Here is a 16,990-nt window from a genome sequence, read left to right on the forward strand (position 1 = left end):
GTTTTTCTCTTTTTTTCTCTTTTTTTGGTTTTGTTTCTTCTTTCTCATGATTCATTACATTGGTCATAATTCTTCTTTACAACTTGACTATTGTGTAAATAAGTTTAATGAGAAGTTATATGTAGAAAATATATTGGATTCCATTTTGTCTTGGGTGGGGAAGAAAATCTGGAACTCAAAATCATGAGGAACTGAGTGTTGTAAACTAAAAATAAACAATCTTAATTTCAAAAAAAGAAGACTGTGTGCATGTGTGTGTGTGTATGTGTGTGTGTGTGTGTGTGTGTTTGTCCTTTGTTCTCAAAGAGGACCATGACATCAGAGAAATGATGACATGACTTGCAGCTGACTTTGATTTGAGTGAGGGAGGGCTGTGCAAGGTCACTAGCCTTACTTTCTCCTCCAGAGCCATCTGAGTCCAGTGGCCTGATATTGACTAGGACAACTGGAGATGGCCCAGGATGCATTGGGAAACTGTGGCCCTTTCAGGCTAAGGTCTTTTCAGGCTCTCACTTTGAGTGAGGTAATACCCATTCAGTGAATAGACCTCTTTAAGAAGTTAATCAAGGGATGGCACCTTGAATCAAAACTAAAAAAAAAATAAATAAAACTGGGAGGGGAAGACCCTCAGGATTCCTGGCCAAAAGAGAAACAATTACTATTTAGTGTTCACATTCACTCTGTGCTAGGAGGGCAGGGACCTATTGTCCAATCTGTGAGCTCCAGAGTGGACTGGGTTTAACTAGAAAGTTAGGAAAGACCAGGTTCTTAAGAATTTTAAATGCTGAAGGGCTTTACCTTTGATTCTGGAGGTAAGAGGGAGCCATTGTTGTTCATTGAGTTGGAGGGTGACATGGGCAGACCTACATTTTACAGTGTAAAATATATTGTACAATGTACTTTAAAAAAATATCACTTTGGTGTGGGGCAGCTAGGTGGCACAGTGGATAGAGTGCCAATGTGGACAGGAAGACTCATCTCCATGAGTTCAAATCTGACTTCACTTACTAGCTATGTGATCCTGGACAAGTCACTTAAATGTTTGCCTTAGTTTCCTCATCTATAAAATGAGCTGGAGAAGGAAATGACAAACCACTCTAGTTTCTTTGCTAAGCTATGGGGTCATGACATGAAGTCAGAACTGAAAAACTACTTGAATACCAACAATAACAAAAATGAGCTGGAGAAGGAAATGGCAAACCATTCCAATATCTCTGTCAAGAAAACCCCAAATGACATCACAAAGAGTCAGATACAACTGAACAACAAACAAAAAACACTTTGGCAGCTGTGTAAAGAATGGATTGGCATGAGAAGAGAGCCCAAGCAAGCAAGGAGACCAATTAGTAGGCTATTGCATCAGATCAGGTAAAGCGATGAAAAGGATTGAACGGGCTGTGTAAATGTGGGGGTGGCAGTGGGGAAGTGCCTGTGCAAGTGATATTAGGAAGACAGAAACAAGATGTGGCAGCTGATTGGATGCATAAGGTGAATGAAAGTGAGGATTGGAGGATGCCGCCAAGGTTGTGACTCCAAGGGTGATGATGCTTTCCCTAGACAGCAATATGGAAATTCAGGGGTGGGTTTGGTAGGGAAGATAGGGAGTTCTAGGGGGTGGCTAGGTGGTTCAGTGAGTGGAGCACTGGCCTTGGAGTCAGGAGCACCTGAGTTCAAATCTGGCCTCAAATACTTGACACACTAGCTGTGTGACCTTGGGCAGTCACTTAACCCCAATTGCCCTGCCTTCCCTCTTCAAAAAAAAAAGAAGATAGTGAGTTCTCTTTTAGACATGCTGAGTTTGAGATGTCTATGAAACATCCATTTTCGAATGTCCAATAAGCAGTAGCTATTGTGGGACTGGAGTTCAGGAGAGACAAGAAATCTAGGCATTGCTAACAGCTCTGTTACTCTGTCTGAAAAGGTTGTACTCATAGCCTCTGCAACATCAAGTTGGCAGAATTTTCATTCATATTTCTGAAAAAAGAAAGAATTAGGATCATAAGATTCAGAGTTGGGAAGGACCGTAGAAGTCATCTTGCTCAAGCCCTACATTTTATAGATGAAAAAAACCGAGGCTCAGAAAGATTAAGTCCCATGTTGACACAGGGAGTAAGAACCAGAACCAGAGTTTGAACTCAGGTTTTCTAATTCCAAATCTAGCACTTTCCTTTGAAGATTTGTTTGCATTTACCTGAATCACAGATTCTCCTTTTCATTATTCATGTCCAGAGTACTTCTAATTCATTTTTTGGGTAAGTTTCATTTGATTTTAAGACATAGAAAAAAAAACCCCTCAACATTCTGCACTTTCGAAGTCTGTCAGAGACAACGTATACAAATATTCCTTCTTGGAGAGAGATGCAAAGAGGCAAAGTTTATGCTGCTAACTGGGGGAGGCTGCCCCCAGATTGTGGTAGAAGCCTGTAGTCTAGAGGCATTTTGGGAGGAGTTGTGTTGGGAGGAACTGGCTTGCATGTGGCCTTCATGCCTCATAAGGAAGAAGAAGTTACCTAAGAATTCTGAGTGTTTTCTTTATTTTTATTGGGAGGTCTCGCTTTGGCTACTGCTTGGCTTTTTTTTCTGGCTCCGTTCTGATAAGGTAGCTAGAATTGTGTGGTCAGATACAGCCAAGGTCAGTATGGGTGATGACCACTAAGTTCTGAACTGATATCAGCCAGTTTTATTATCATCTCCTGTCCTATGACTCTGCTGTGGGTCAAGGCCACTACTATTGATCAACTCCAGTTCAAAGGCGGCAATGTTGTGAATGAGCAGAGTACAAGACAGCATGTAAGGGTCTGTGTGTGTGTGTATTTAATTCAATTCAATTTAACAAACATTTCTTAAGCACCTGCTTTGTGGCAGGCACTATGCTAGGTTCTGGGGATGCAAAGACAAAAATGAAAAGTCTCTGTCCTTCAGGAACTTACATTTTAACAGGAAAAAGGTACAACATGTGCAAAAGAAAGTGAATGTAAAATCTCTACATAGAATATATTCAAAGTAATTTTGGGCCTGGCTAGGTGGCGCAGTGGGTAGAGTGCCAGGCCTAGAGTCAGAAAGACCTGAGTTCAAATTCAACCTCAGACACCGACTAGCTGTGTGACCCTGCACAAGTCACTTAACCCTGTCTACCTCAGTTTCCTCATCTGTAAAATGAGCTGGAGAAGGAAATGGCAAACCACTTCAGTATCTTTGCCAAGAAAACCCCAAATGGGGTCACAAAGAGTCAGATATGACTGAATAACAACAAAGTAATTTTGGTGGTAGGAAGGGAGCATTCACAAGAGGAGTAATCAGGAAAGCCTTCTTGTAAGTAGTCCTGGTGTTGAGCTTTGAAGGGATGTCAAGAAGTAGAGATGAGAAGGACAAGGAAAATTTAGTAGAAGGGCTATAGATGGGAGTGTCATGGGTAGGAAATATCACATAAGCCAGTTTGGCTTTAATATAGATTATGTGAGGCAGGAATAAAGTGAAATTAGCCTAGAAAGATGGGCGAGATCCAGAATGTGAAGAGCTATCAACACTAAGCAGAGGACAATGCATTTTATTCCAAAGGCCATAGGGAGCTGATAAAATTTCTTGAGCACATGAGGGACATGGTCCGACTTATGCTTTGGGAATATCAGTTTGGCAGCTGATCCTTTCACAAGACTCAATTTCAGGGATTTTCACTGGCTCTCCCTTGTGCCTGGAGTACTCTTCCTCCTCATCTCTGCCTCCTGGCTTCTTTCAAGTCCAGGATAAAATCCTTGCTTCTAGGAGAATTCTTTCCTTATCCCCCTTCATGCTAGGGCCTTCCCTCTATTGATTATCTCCAATTTATCCTGTATATATATTTTCTTTCTACCTATTTACTTCCATTTTGTCCCTCTCATTAGACTGTGAGCTCCTTGAGGATAATAACTTTTGGTTTTGCCTTTTTTTTTAAATCCCCAGCACTTAGTACAGTGACTGGTACATAGTAGGCACTTAATAAATGTTTATTGACTGACTGACTGAACAAGTTTCCACAGCTAAGAATGATGGCGGAAGTAGTGAAATCGTACTGTTTTGTGGAATATTCCCTGGCCTGGCAGAGACAGAAGAATGATTCAAGAGGTGAGAAAACCTTTGAGATCATAGGACAGTGCTATACCACTGGAACAAAGGAGGAAAGAACTTTAAGAAGAGGTGCAACCAGTTTGAAATAAAAAGAGGTCAAGGAGAAAGAGGCCTGGGAAAAGGCCAAGGGATTTGGCAAGGAGGTCACTAGTGACTTTCACTCTTGTAGGTTCAGCAGAATGGTAGAAAATTTAATCCAATCCAATCAATGAATATTTATGAACCATATCTCAGAGGCAATGCAGAAGGGAGTGAGCAATGAAGGAATGGGGTCAGCAGGTGGAGAACACTCATTGGAAAATTTGGCCATGAAATGAAGGAAGAAAATAGGATGTCAAGCAAAGCAGAAGGAGGCGGCAATGTTTGTTTTCAAGGTAGAGATGTTTGGAGATCAGGATGGGGGGAGGGAGGTGATAGTAGGCAGTGGAGGGAGGAATTTAAGGATTTAAGAGCCTAGAATGAATGAAGCATTTAATAAGTGCTTAAAATGTGCCAAACACTGTGTCAGACACTGGAAATACAAATACTTTTGCAAAGAAAGACATTCTCAGCCCTCAAGAAGTTTTTCAGTGGCCATGGAGGGATACTTTCATTTGGAAATTTACTGGGATGGTGAGCGGAGCCATGAGGAAGTGGACCGACAGATATTTCCTTTCCAGTAGCACTGACATTATTAGTTTCATTATGGCTCCAGAGAAAGGTAGTCTGGAGTAATAAATATCTGATCAGAAAGTCAGGAATAGAGTGATGAAGACCTGTGTTCAAGACAACTTCTAATACATTGACTATGCAATCTTGGACAAATCAAAGATAACGTCTCAGTGCTCTAGACAATTCTGGAAGGCTTTTAAGTCACAGAAAAATATGCAGACATCTATTGGTAAAGGGAACCTGTATCACACGCTCTCACTCCCTTCCCTAACCTCCCTGGGGTACCTCTGACCCTGAACCTCTGTGGGTCCAGAATTGGAAAGGGGAAAGAGGGTGGAGGTGATCAAAAGACAGCCTGAGGCTGGTAAAAGGATGATTGGGGAGTACGGGGGTAGGGGTGGGGGAGCAGTAAAGTGAAGCATGGCTAGGATCCCCCAGTAGGTCAGATGAGTTACTTGCCAAACAGAAATGGGAAGAGGGCCCAGAGTGAGAAAGGAAATAGAATTTCTAGAGGGAATGGGGGTCAAGAGCACAGATGGAAAGATTCGCTTTGAAAAGGAGAGGGAAAGATGGAAGATTTTATTGTTTGCCATCAGAGATCACAAGGCACTAAGATGGGGTTTATAAGTCTAACCAAAAATAAAGTGGTGCATCACTTTTACAAGGCTTGGAGGATGCTGCTTCTCCCCCCATAGAATTTACACTACCGTTCAGATGAGACACACCTGGATGGGGCAGTTAGGTGGCCTAGAGGATAGAGCACTGGGCCTGCAGTCACTAAGACTCCTCTTTGCGAGTTCAAATTTGGCTTCAGACACTCATTAGCTGTGTGACCCTGGGCAAGTCACTTACCCCTGTTTGTCTCAGTTTTCTCATCTGTAAAATGAGCTGGAGAAGGAAATGGCAAACCACTCCAGGTTCTCTGCCAAGAAAACCCCAATGGGGTCACGAAGAATCACACGTAGTTTAAATGACTGAATAACAATAATGCTTGAATATTCCTGAAGACATCTGGGAACTAACAGAGGTTACTGATGTTCCCATTCTCAGTTGCTCCTCTGACATACACCATCTGCGGCAGCTCTTGAAAAAGAGAGCTAAATCCATTAATTTTTTTCTTTTTTATTGTGAACTTCAGCCTCACTGCCAAACACAAACATTTCAATCAATGAAAAATAAGGAAGAAAATCGTATAAGAAATTGTAAACTTCTATAAAAGTTTTTTTTTTAAATGTAGGTATATGAATGAAAGAAAAAAATTTTAAGCAATATGTGCCAAGAATTGTATACAAATATATGTTGTGTGTGTGTGTCTATGTGCATATATGTGTGTGCAATTGAGGTAGCAACAATATTGGTCTACATGTGGCCTTTTCTGTGCTTTTTTCTGTGCATTAAAAAGATATTTTATTGATGTTTTTTTCATGTCTATCCCTACCTATTAACCTATTTCCTCCTGGACCAGTAGAAGCCCTCCTTTGTAACGAACATGGATGGCAGAGTAATACCAATCCAACACAATGACCAAGCCTAACAATGCACACCTTATTCTGCACCTCCAGGCCATACCCCCTCCCCACCGTGGTTGGTGTGTTTCATCATCAGTCCTGTGAAGTCATGATTGGTCGCAGACATGATCAGAGTCCTGAGGTCTTTTAAAGCTTTTTCCTTTCGTTTTATTATTGCAGTCATTATATAAAATTCTTCTCTTGATTTTGCTCAATGAACCAGCTCCTACAAATTTGTTCAAATTTCTCCAAATCCATCATATTCCTCATTTCTTGTGGAGTGATAAAATTATATCACATTCACATTTTTCAGCCACTGAGCTGCATGTTAGCACCAGAGACTCTGTGCTTCAGATTGGGACAGGATTAGGTGACTGCCTAAGAAAGGTCGGTTCCAACTCTGAGATTCTATACTTCTTTTTTAAAATTATTATTTATTTATTTAATATTTTTAGTTTTCAGCATTGATTTTCACAAGAGTTCAAATTACAAACTTTCTCCCCATTTCTACCCTCTCCCACACTCCAAGATGGCATATACTCTGATTGCCCCATTCCCCAGTCAGCCCTCCCTTCTGTCACCCCACTCCCCCTCCCTTTACCCTTTTCCCCTTACTTTCTGGTAGGGCAACATAGATTTCTATGCCCCACTGCCTGTATATCTTATTTCCGACTTGCATGCAAAAACTTTTTTTGAACAACTGCTTTAAAACTTTGAGTTCCAAATTCTCTCTCCTCTTACTTCCCCACCCACCCTCCTTAAGAAGGCAAGTACTTCAACATAGGCCACGTGTGCATCATTATGCAAATCCCTTCCACAATACTCCTGATGTGAAAGACTAAGTATATTTTGCTCCTTCCTGTTCTATCGCCCTTTGTTCATTTTTCTCCCTTGTCCCAGTCCCTTCTTGAAAGTATCTTACCCTGTGGGGTAAGATAGCCAATTGAGTGTGTATGTTATTCCCTCCTCAGGTCAAATCTGATGAGAGCAAGATTCATTCATTCCCCCTCACCTTCCCCCTCTTCCCTTCCTACAGAACTGCTTTTTCTTGCCACTTTCATGTGAGATAATTTATCCCACTCTATCTCTCCCTTTCTCCCTCTCTCAATATATTCCTCTTTCATCCCTTAATTTGATTTTTTTTATATCATCTCTTCATATTCAACTCACCCTGTGCCCTCTGTCTATATATATATATATATATATATGTGTGTGTGTGTGTGTGTGTGTGTGTGTGTGTGTGTGTGTGTATGTCTGTATGTATGTATGTATGTATATTCCCTTCAGCTACCCTAATACTGAGGCCTCATGAATTATAAACATCATCTTTCCATGTAGGAATGTAAACAAAACAGTTCAACTTTAGTAAGTCCCTTAGGATTTCTCTTTCTTGTTTACCTTTTCATGCTTCTCTTGATTCTTGTGTTTGAAAGTCAGATTTTCTATTCACCTCTAGTCTTTTCACTGACAAAGATCAAAAGTCCTCTATTTTATTGAAAATCCATATTTTGCCTTGGAGCATGATACTCAGTTTTGCTGGGTAGGTGATCCTTGGTTTTAATCCTAGCTCCATTGACCTCTGGAATATCATATTCTCCAAGCCCTTTGATCTCTTAGTGTAGAAGCTGCTAGATCTTGTGTTATATCCTGACTGTGTTTCCACAATACTCAAATTGTTTCTTTCTGGCTGCTTGCAGTATTTTCCCCTTGATCTGGGAGCTCTGGAATTTGGCAACAATATTCCTAGGAGTTTTCTTTCTGGGATCTTTTTCAGGAGGTGATCAGTAGATTCTTTCAAAATATCAGGGCAGTCCTCCTTGATAATTTCTTGAAAGATGATATCTAGGCTCTTTTTTTGGTCATGGTTTTCAGGTAGTCCAATAATTTTTAAATTATCTCTCCTGGATCAGTGGTTGTTCCAATGAGATATTTCACATTGTCTTCCATTTTTTCATTCCTTTGGTTCTATTTTATAATATCTTGGTTTCTCATAAAGTCGCTAGCTTCCATTTGATCCAATCTAATTTTTAAGGTAGTATTTTCTTCAGTGGTCTTTTGGACCTCCTTTTCAATTTGGCTAATTCTGCCTTTCAGGGCATTCTTCTCCTCACTGGCTTTTTGGAGCTCTTTTGCCATTTGAGTTAGTCTATTTTTTTAAGGTGATATTTTCTTCAGTATTTTTTGGGATTTCTTTTAGCAAGTCATTGACTTGTTTTTCATGGTTTTCTTGCATCACTCTCATTTCTCTTCCCAATTTTTCCTCTACTTCTCTAACTTGCTTTTCCAAATCCTTTTTGAGCTCTTCCATGGCCTGAGACCAGTTCATGTTTTTCTTGGAGGCTTTTGATGTAGGCTCTTTGACTTTGTTGACTTCTTCTAGCTGTATGTTTTGGTCTTCTTTGTCACCAAAGATTCCAAAGTCTGAGTCTGAATCTGAGTCTGTTTTCGCTGTCTGGCCATGTTGCCAGCCAACTTACTTGACCCTTGAGTTTTTTGTCGGGGTATGACTGCTTGTAGAAAGCACTTTGTCCCAAGCTTGAGAGGACGCACTACTGTTTCCAGAGGTATTTCTACACAGCAAGCTCTGCCACACCAGCACTCCTCCTCCCCCAAGAACCGTCAACCCATGACGGCCCATGACTCAGATCCCAGCAGGCTCTGCACTCCTTCTCTGATCAGCCACTTAATTCCTCCTACCAGGTGGGCCTGGGGCCAGAAGCAACTGTAGCTGTAGCTCTGGAAGCAGCCTCAGAACTGCAACACCTCCACTGCCCCACCTCGCCCCGGGGTGGTGGCCAAACTGAGAACTTCTTTTACTCTCTCCCAGAAGCTTTTCCCACTAACCTTCTCTGTTGTCTTTGGTGTTTGTGGGTTGAGAAGTCTGGTAACTGCCACAGCTCACTGATTCAGGGCACTAGGGCCTGTTCTGCCCGGCTCCTGCTCTGGTTGGTCCAGGTGCAGCTCCACTCTGCTCCCAGTTCCATGCGATAGCCCTTACCCCATGACCATCCAGGCTGTCCTGGGCTGGAGCCCTGCTTCCCTCTGCTATTTTGTGGGTTCTGTGGTTCTAGAATTTGTTCAGAGCCATTTTTATAGGTGTTTGGAGGGACCTGGCTGGGAGCTCATGCAAGTCCCTGCTTTCCGGCTGCCATCTTGGCTCCGCCCCTGAGATTCTATACATCTAAGGTTCCTCCTGTTCTTTTATCTGCCTTTGTTATGGCTCCTCTAGGGGCCTGTCCCCCACAGGATTGTCCCATAGACAATTTTTATAAATTCCATTTCTTTTCAGATCCAAATTCTCTTCCTTCCACCTCCATGTCCCATTGAGAAAGCAAGAAAAACAGAAACCGTTGCAAGGATGTATAGTGCAGCAAAACTAATTCAGGCACTGGAATTAGACAAATTTTTAATAGACTTACAAAATCCCAGAATAGAACCTCAGAAACTATCTAGTCCAACTTTATCACTTTGCAGGCGAGGAAGCTGAAGGAGAGAAGGCTGACATAACTGCCCAAATGTCCTGTTTTTCCTGGGCCTCAATGACATAGAACGAGTGCATATAGATGGCTTTTGCAAAAAAAAAATGAGCAATGAAAGGGAGGGGATTCAGGGCATGGTAGGTGGCTAGATGAGCTAGAAAGGTCAAAGGGAAGTCATTTTAGGATTGGGCAGACTTGAGCATGTTTATAGGCTGATGGGAAAGAGCTAATAGAGCGGGGATAGGACATGCTTATGAAAGGTTGCTAGAGAAAGATCCTGGAGGAGGTTGTTGTTGTTCGTCCTTTGTTCTCAAAGGGGACCAGGACATCAGGAAGGTGATGCCATGACTTGCAAGTGAATTAGATTTGAGCAAGGCGGGGCAATGAAATGTCACCAGCCTCACTTTCTCCTCCTGATCCATCTGGGTCCAGTGGCCAGATATGGATCAGGACAACTGGAGATGGCTCCTTGGAGGAGGTAATGATTTGGTGGGATTATGAGTTCAGGTAGAGAGAATAGCCTCAGTGAGGAAAAGACCTACTTGTTTGTAAGTAGGCAGCTAGGTAGAAGAGCAGACAAAGTGCTGGGCCTGGAGTCTGGAAGAGCTGAATTCAAATCCAGCCTCAGACACTTACTGGCAGGGTGACCCTAATCAAGTCACTTAACCACTATCTGCCTCAGTTTCCTCAACTGTCAAATGGGAATAATAACAGCACCTACCCCCAGGGTTGTTGTGAGGATTCAGTGAGATAATATTTGTAAAGTGCTTAGCACAGTGCCTGGCAAAAAGTAGAACTACATGATGTTAGATAGCTATCATCATCATCATTATTAATTACTATGAAAAAGGAGAGAGCAAGAAATTCTGAGGAATAATTGAGGAGAACTCATATTAGATGGCCTCAGTCCCCTCAGTGGAAAAGGTTAAGCCATTTGCTGAAAGTGTTGGGGGCAAGCATAAGGTTAGGAGCAAGAAGAGAGGGATGTCACAATGATCAAATCTGCAGATGCTGCTGTTGTTGGTCCTTCATTCTTGAAGAGGATCCACAACATCATGAGGGTGGGAGTTTGAAACAGTAAGACAATAATAACAATGTAGATGATAATTGTCAAAACGCCGATGTAGTTCTGTATCGCAAAGTATACGAGACTTCCCACGTAGAAGGTAGAAGAAGTAAACCATTTATTCAGACACCAGAGAACCATATCCCATAACCAAATGCTCAGCTCCCGCAGCCAGTCAGTCCACTTCATCATAACAGCAAGGAACCCAAAACATTCAATAAATGATATCACAACCTAGAGCCTCACCATCCCAAAACCTCTCTGACCCCCTGCTGGGGTCTTCCCCAAAACAAACTCACAGTACAGCTAAGCCAGCCTGTTCAGTTCTAACAATCACAAGGGCAGCCATTAGCAGCCACCAGCAGCCATAACATTCTCAATCTCTCTCTCTCTCCCTCTCTCTCTCTCTCTCTCTCTCCCTCCCTCTCTCTCTCTCTCTCTCTCTCTCTCTCTCTCTCTCTCTCTCTCTCTCTCTCTTTCTCTCTCTCCCTCCCTCTCTCCCTCTCTCTCTCTCTCACTCTCTCTCTCTCTCTCTCTCTCTCACTCCCCCCCCCCTCTCCCTCCCTCTCTTTCTCTCTCTTTCAGCATTTTCTGTGACATAACTTCCTTTTCCTGTCAGGAAGCTCCTCCCACCACATGTAATTTAGGCTTCCTGTGACATAAGCAGGTCACATGGCCTATTAATGGGTGGGAAAGATCTTCAAGTCTAATTGTTATCACAGAGTTATAGCTAATCATAGAAGATGGATTCAGGATCCAAAAAAGATCTCAAGAGGTTCTAGAACTTGGACCTGAATTTCATAAGATTTAATTCAATAGAGATCTGTGTAATAAGTCTTGCACTTGGGTTCAAAAATCAATTTATGAAGGATAGAGTGGGAGGCATTATTAAACTGTTTGAAAAAGATCTGAGGGTTTTGGGAACTGCAAGCCACATACCCATGAGTCATCAGTGTGGTGTGGCAGCTACAAATGCTAATGCAACATTGGGCAGTGCTAGCAGAAGTATAGCTTCCAGAAATAGGGAAGTGATTCTGCCTTATTTAGAGCATTGTGTTCAATTGGGGGCCTCCCAGTTTAAGGAGGACATTGATAACCTGGAGAACAAAAACCAGGAAAGTGAAGAGCCTTGAGAACATGTCATCTTAATTAAGATCATTTAAAGAACTGGGAATACTTAGCCTGTAGAAGACTGGAGAAGGAGGTATTAACTGTGTCCAAGTATTAGAAAGGCTATCATGGAAGAAGGATCAGACTTGTTTCATTTAGTTCCAATTAGCAGTGATAGGTAAAAGTTGCAAAGGAATAAATTTAGGGAGGATATCAGGAAAACCTTCTTAACAACTGGAGCTGCCCCAAAGTAGATTGGGCTGTCTTGAGAGAAGGCGAGTTCTTCCCATCAGAGGTCATCAAGCGGAAGCTTAATGATCCTTTGATATGGTACAGTAGGAATTCCTTTGCATGTATGAGTTGGAACAGATGGCCTCTGGGATACTTGTTAATTCTAGAATCTGCATTTCTGAGAAAGATGTTTTGGAATAGTTATTAAGGGGTAAGAAATGGGGAGTCACCAGGAGTAGGACAGAAAGATTGATGAATGAAATATGAATGAAATCAGTTCAATTTTGTGATGTTCTTTCATGGTGTTCAGCAGTTCAGAACCAAGAGTGAAGAAATCAGATGGTAGAGGGTGAGGATCCATAGGTTGGGAATGGCATAAAGTTGGGAACCTAGGGAACCCGTAGGGCAATGGCTAAAGAACTATAAAAGTAGAGCGCCCGTGGTATAAAGACTGGGTATGTCCTCTGAGGACCAGCAGGCTAAACTCAGAGAGGCTTATCATTAAACAACTGGCTACCGGGTGATGATCTCCTTCACTCCTTAAGCCACCCACTAAGGCATGGGAAAAGAGGGGGTTATGATTTGAATCTGCCCCAATGAAATCAGATATTTTAGGGAATGTTATCATCAGCATGATGGGGCCAGATGTTTGACCTCCCTCCCTTTTTGACACAACTAATCAGGATGCATGTTGCCCTTTTGTGTTATCTCCTCCCCTTTTCCCTTTCAAGGTCATACCTTAGATATTCATAAAAATGAGAGGAGTGTGGGAAGGCTAACAAAGTCATATGATCTAGTATGGGAAAGGAAGGAGAAAATAAGAAAATAAGCATTTATTAAGTATCTACTATGTGCTAGGCACTGTGCTAAGCAATTTTCAAATATCTCATTTTAATATTATTTTTATATTTATATTAATATTATACTGTATATTGTAATTTTATATTTATATTTTTAATTTTTATTATCATCCCCATTTGACAGTGAAGGAAACTGAGGCAGACAGAGATTAAGTGATTTGCTCCTGGGTCACACAGCTAGGAAGTATCCGAAGCCAAAGCTGGACTAAGAACTTCCAGCCCTTGAGCTCTCCCCACTTTGCTTCCTGGATGCTTCTAAGGACTGTAGAGATCATCTAAGGAAAGGGAGGAATTGGGGAAGCTGCATGATATAATGGAAAGAACACTGGACTTGGAGCCAGAGGCTGTGGATTCAGATCCTGGCTCTACTTGTGTGACCTTGGGCAAATCACCTGACCTCTTGCACCTTTAGACTCCACATCTATAAAATGGCAGAGCCAACTAGATGGTCTGTGAGACCCCTTCTAGCTTATAAGCTATTACCTATAATCTAGCCTAATTCTTCTCTTTTTACAAGTAAGAAAGCTAAGAGATTTAAACAATGTGTCCACTGTTACATACAGCAAGCAGCTGAGCTGGGCTTCAAAGCCAGGTCCTTGGCCCCTAAAATCAGAGCTGTTGCCTGGGGTTTTCTTGGCAAAGATACTGAAGTGGCTTGCCATTTCCTTCTCCAGCTCTTACAGATGAGGAAACTGACGCGAACATGGTGAAGTGACTTGCCCAGGGTCACGCAGCTAGTAAGTACCCGAGGCTGGATTTGAATTCAGGAAGAGGAGTGTTCCTGATTCCAGACCTGGGTCTCTATGCACTATGGAGCCACCTACCTGCCCTGTTCTGGTCACTACAGCACAATTAAGATGTCCAATGTGATCTTCCTTTGGGCCCTCAAGCCCCTATCTGGAGGATAGTTTGGAGTAAGCTGAATACCTTGGAAGGAAGTCCTGAAAACATGGCCACTGAATAGGCTTCTGAGAAAGGCCAGGCCAAGAGTTGAGGTTCCTTCCTCCTGCTTGACATGAATCCCAGGAGTCTTAAAGTCTTCTTTTAATTCCACTTATTTTCTGGTGTCCCATAACCACAGGCAGAATTTCCCAAGGTCCCTCCTTTAACCCAAATTCCCTTGTGCTCACCATCACTGACTTTACTCCAAGCATGAGTCTGGCTTCTACCTCCCAAACAAAGTAAACCCAATGCCACTTTGCCTTTGACAAAATTTTTTATTGTAGTCACAACCATGATTAACAAATTAATTTGCAACACTATTAAAGGTTCAATCAAATTAGAAACCCCAGTTTTACCTCCCTCATCTCACACCTCAAGACTAATCAGGAGATCTTATTCATTTAGTGGTTTCTTTATCCTGCAAAATTTGCTCCATTTTAAATTTCCTGATTGATATATTTATGCTAGAGATGGAAGAGACCAGGGAGATTATCTAGTTCTTGTCCAACTCTCACTGGATGGTTGAGGTTCAGAAAGGTTGAATGACTTGTCCTTGGTCATTAAACTAATAAGTAGCTGAGCTAGAACTGGAACCCAGGAGCTTCTGACTTCTGGACCAGTTGATAATGATTATCCTTTCCCAATCTGACTTTCTAAATTAAATCCTTATTATTTAATTCCCTATTCCAATTACAATCATAAGGAAGAAAATGTTAATGGGATTAATTCAAATAGATTCTTATCTTTGCTCACTAAACCAACTGACCTCCTTCCCCACCCGTCCCTACCCAGAACTGAAGCCCTTATTTGTGATGTGTGCAGTAGCAGGAAGAGAAGGAAGCGCCATTGCCTTTCTGGTGTATCCCACCAGCCTCTAATAATGTTGTTGCTTAAAGGGGGTAGATGGAAGAGAAAGCCATCATTTGATATCTCCCCATATGAATGACAGAGGTGTTTGCAGGACCTCATACACACACACACACACACACACACACATGCTCACATACATCCCACATTAGAGCATAGAGACCAATGACGGATTCTTGACCACATCTTGTAGCCACTCAATGAGGATCTGATTCACCTCTCTTGGCCTGTGAGGGAAACAAAAGCTGTCAGCAATTCTGCTGGTGCCATTTGGCCCACCGTGGTAAATGGTGAAGCCAGAAATTGGGCATAGCTAAGACCAAAGTCAAGATAATTCATATCTGAATGCAACTGAGTGAAGATGAGGGAATCTAGAATTCTACACACTCTACGTTCATCTGAATGATCAAGCTGCCCTTTATGCAGGGTGTCCCAAAAGTCTTAGTGCAGTTCTCTCTGCCACCCCCCCAATGGCTTTTGGGACATCCTATATCATACACTACATACATGATATCCATTATTTAACTTGATCCGTTCAACAACCAAGTGACATAAATAATATTATCCCAAATTTCATAGGATATTAGAATCGGAAGGAATCTTAGAGATTACTTAGTCTAAACGTTTCCTTTTCAGTGGGAGAAGTTGAAGCCTTGAGAGGTCACAGTGACCTGTCCAGGGTCATACAGCTTGTCAGCATCAGACCTAGGGTCTGAATGTGGTGGGGAGGGGCAGGGGAACGGGATGGATTAACCCCAAATCCAGCATGCTTTCCACTTTACACCAGAGATGCCTCCCAAGGAATCCCACCTAAGCGGCTGTCCAGCATTTCCTTACTTTTCCATCTGAGTCCAGTGTCCACAGTTCTCAATATGTCTCCGTTTTAGGTTGGGGATCTGAAAGAAAGAACCACCAAAATGAGAGGAAGCCACTTTTATCTTTAATGCAGAACCTGGGCATAAATCTGCCTTCTCGACTGTGGGACAGGCAATGGAGGCAGGGGCAGGTTAGTATGGCAGCAGATACATTCCTTTCTAGTCCCTGTAGACTGAAGGTGTCAAATTCAAATAGAAACAGATCCTATGGTGGTATATTTACCTAGAAATAAACATTATCCATATTGTAGTATATTTTTATTTATTTTGCTAAACATTGCCTAATTACATTTTAATTTTCTTTAGGCTATAGTATGAGATGAGTATTTGATATTTCTGGTCTCAAAGCATACCTTTCTTTACTAGGTTCAAATTAGCATCATTTGTCATTAAATAGACCATGTATCTAATGTAATAGGCCCTAACTCTTAAACCAGGCTTTCAGATCAAGGCAGGCCTTCTTCCTACATGTTACCTCCTCAATAGCATCCCACCACCTTGCCTTGGGAGGCAACTAGGTAGCACAGTGAATAGACTTCTGGAGTCAGGAAGACCTGAGTTCAAATTTGGCCTCAGATACTTATTAGCTGTATGACCCTGGGCAAGTCATTTAACCTTTTGCCTCAGTTTCCTCATCTGTAAAAATGAGCCAGAGAAGGAAATGGCAAACCACTCCAGTATCTTTGCCAAGAAAATCCCAAAAGGGGTCATGAAGAGTCAGAAACAACCGAACAGCGGCAACAACAATCTCTTTCTACAAATCTATATGTGCCTCTCTCTATGTGTGACTTGGATTAGTTTGGTCCCAAACTTACTGCAGCAAGTGTGACCACTGATCACAGAAGATATAAGTGAGGATGGAAAATTTTGAACCATCTAAAGCTGATCTGGAGAGGAACCCAGCTAATAACACCTACAAGTTCCTTCTTTGTAAAGTCCTAGCACAGCATGAAACCTCTTCTGGAAAAGAAAGAAAATGCCAAAGAAAGTGAGGATTTCTTAATGTTAGGCATTGATTGTCTTTTACAACTTAAAGTATAAAGTCATGCTAGGTGGCCCAGTGGATAGAGTGTTGGCTCTGGAGTTAGGAAGACCTGAGTTCAAATCTGACTTCAGATACTCACTAGCTGTGTGACCCTGGGCAAGTCACTTAACCCTGTTTGCCTCAGTTTCCTCATCTGTAAAATGAGCTGGAGAAGGAAATGACAAACCACTCCAGTATCTTTGCCAAGAAAACCCCAAATGGGGTCATGAGGAGTTGGACATAACTGAAAAACAATTGACCAACAACAAATAA

The 16,990-nt window shown here is 42.0% G+C and overlaps 1 protein-coding gene across 1 annotated transcript in view; it reads right to left on the minus strand.

Moving 5' to 3' along the window:
• Positions 1 to 14,206: 14,206 nt before the first annotated feature.
• EPHX2 (epoxide hydrolase 2) overlaps positions 14,207 to 16,990 on the minus strand; it is a 73,601-nt gene continuing 70,817 nt past the window's right edge. Inside the window, exons 18-19 of the mRNA XM_036751677.1 lie at positions 15,656 to 15,714; positions 14,207 to 15,045 (exon numbers count right to left, since the gene is read on the minus strand). Of these exons, the coding sequence (XP_036607572.1) occupies positions 14,967 to 15,045; positions 15,656 to 15,714 (138 nt within the window). The 3' untranslated portion in view covers positions 14,207 to 14,966. The remainder of the gene's footprint in view (positions 15,046 to 15,655; positions 15,715 to 16,990) is intronic.

This window comes from Trichosurus vulpecula, chromosome 3 (genome assembly GCF_011100635.1).
Source record: "Trichosurus vulpecula isolate mTriVul1 chromosome 3, mTriVul1.pri, whole genome shotgun sequence".
NCBI classification, from domain to species: Eukaryota; Metazoa; Chordata; class Mammalia; order Diprotodontia; family Phalangeridae; genus Trichosurus; species Trichosurus vulpecula.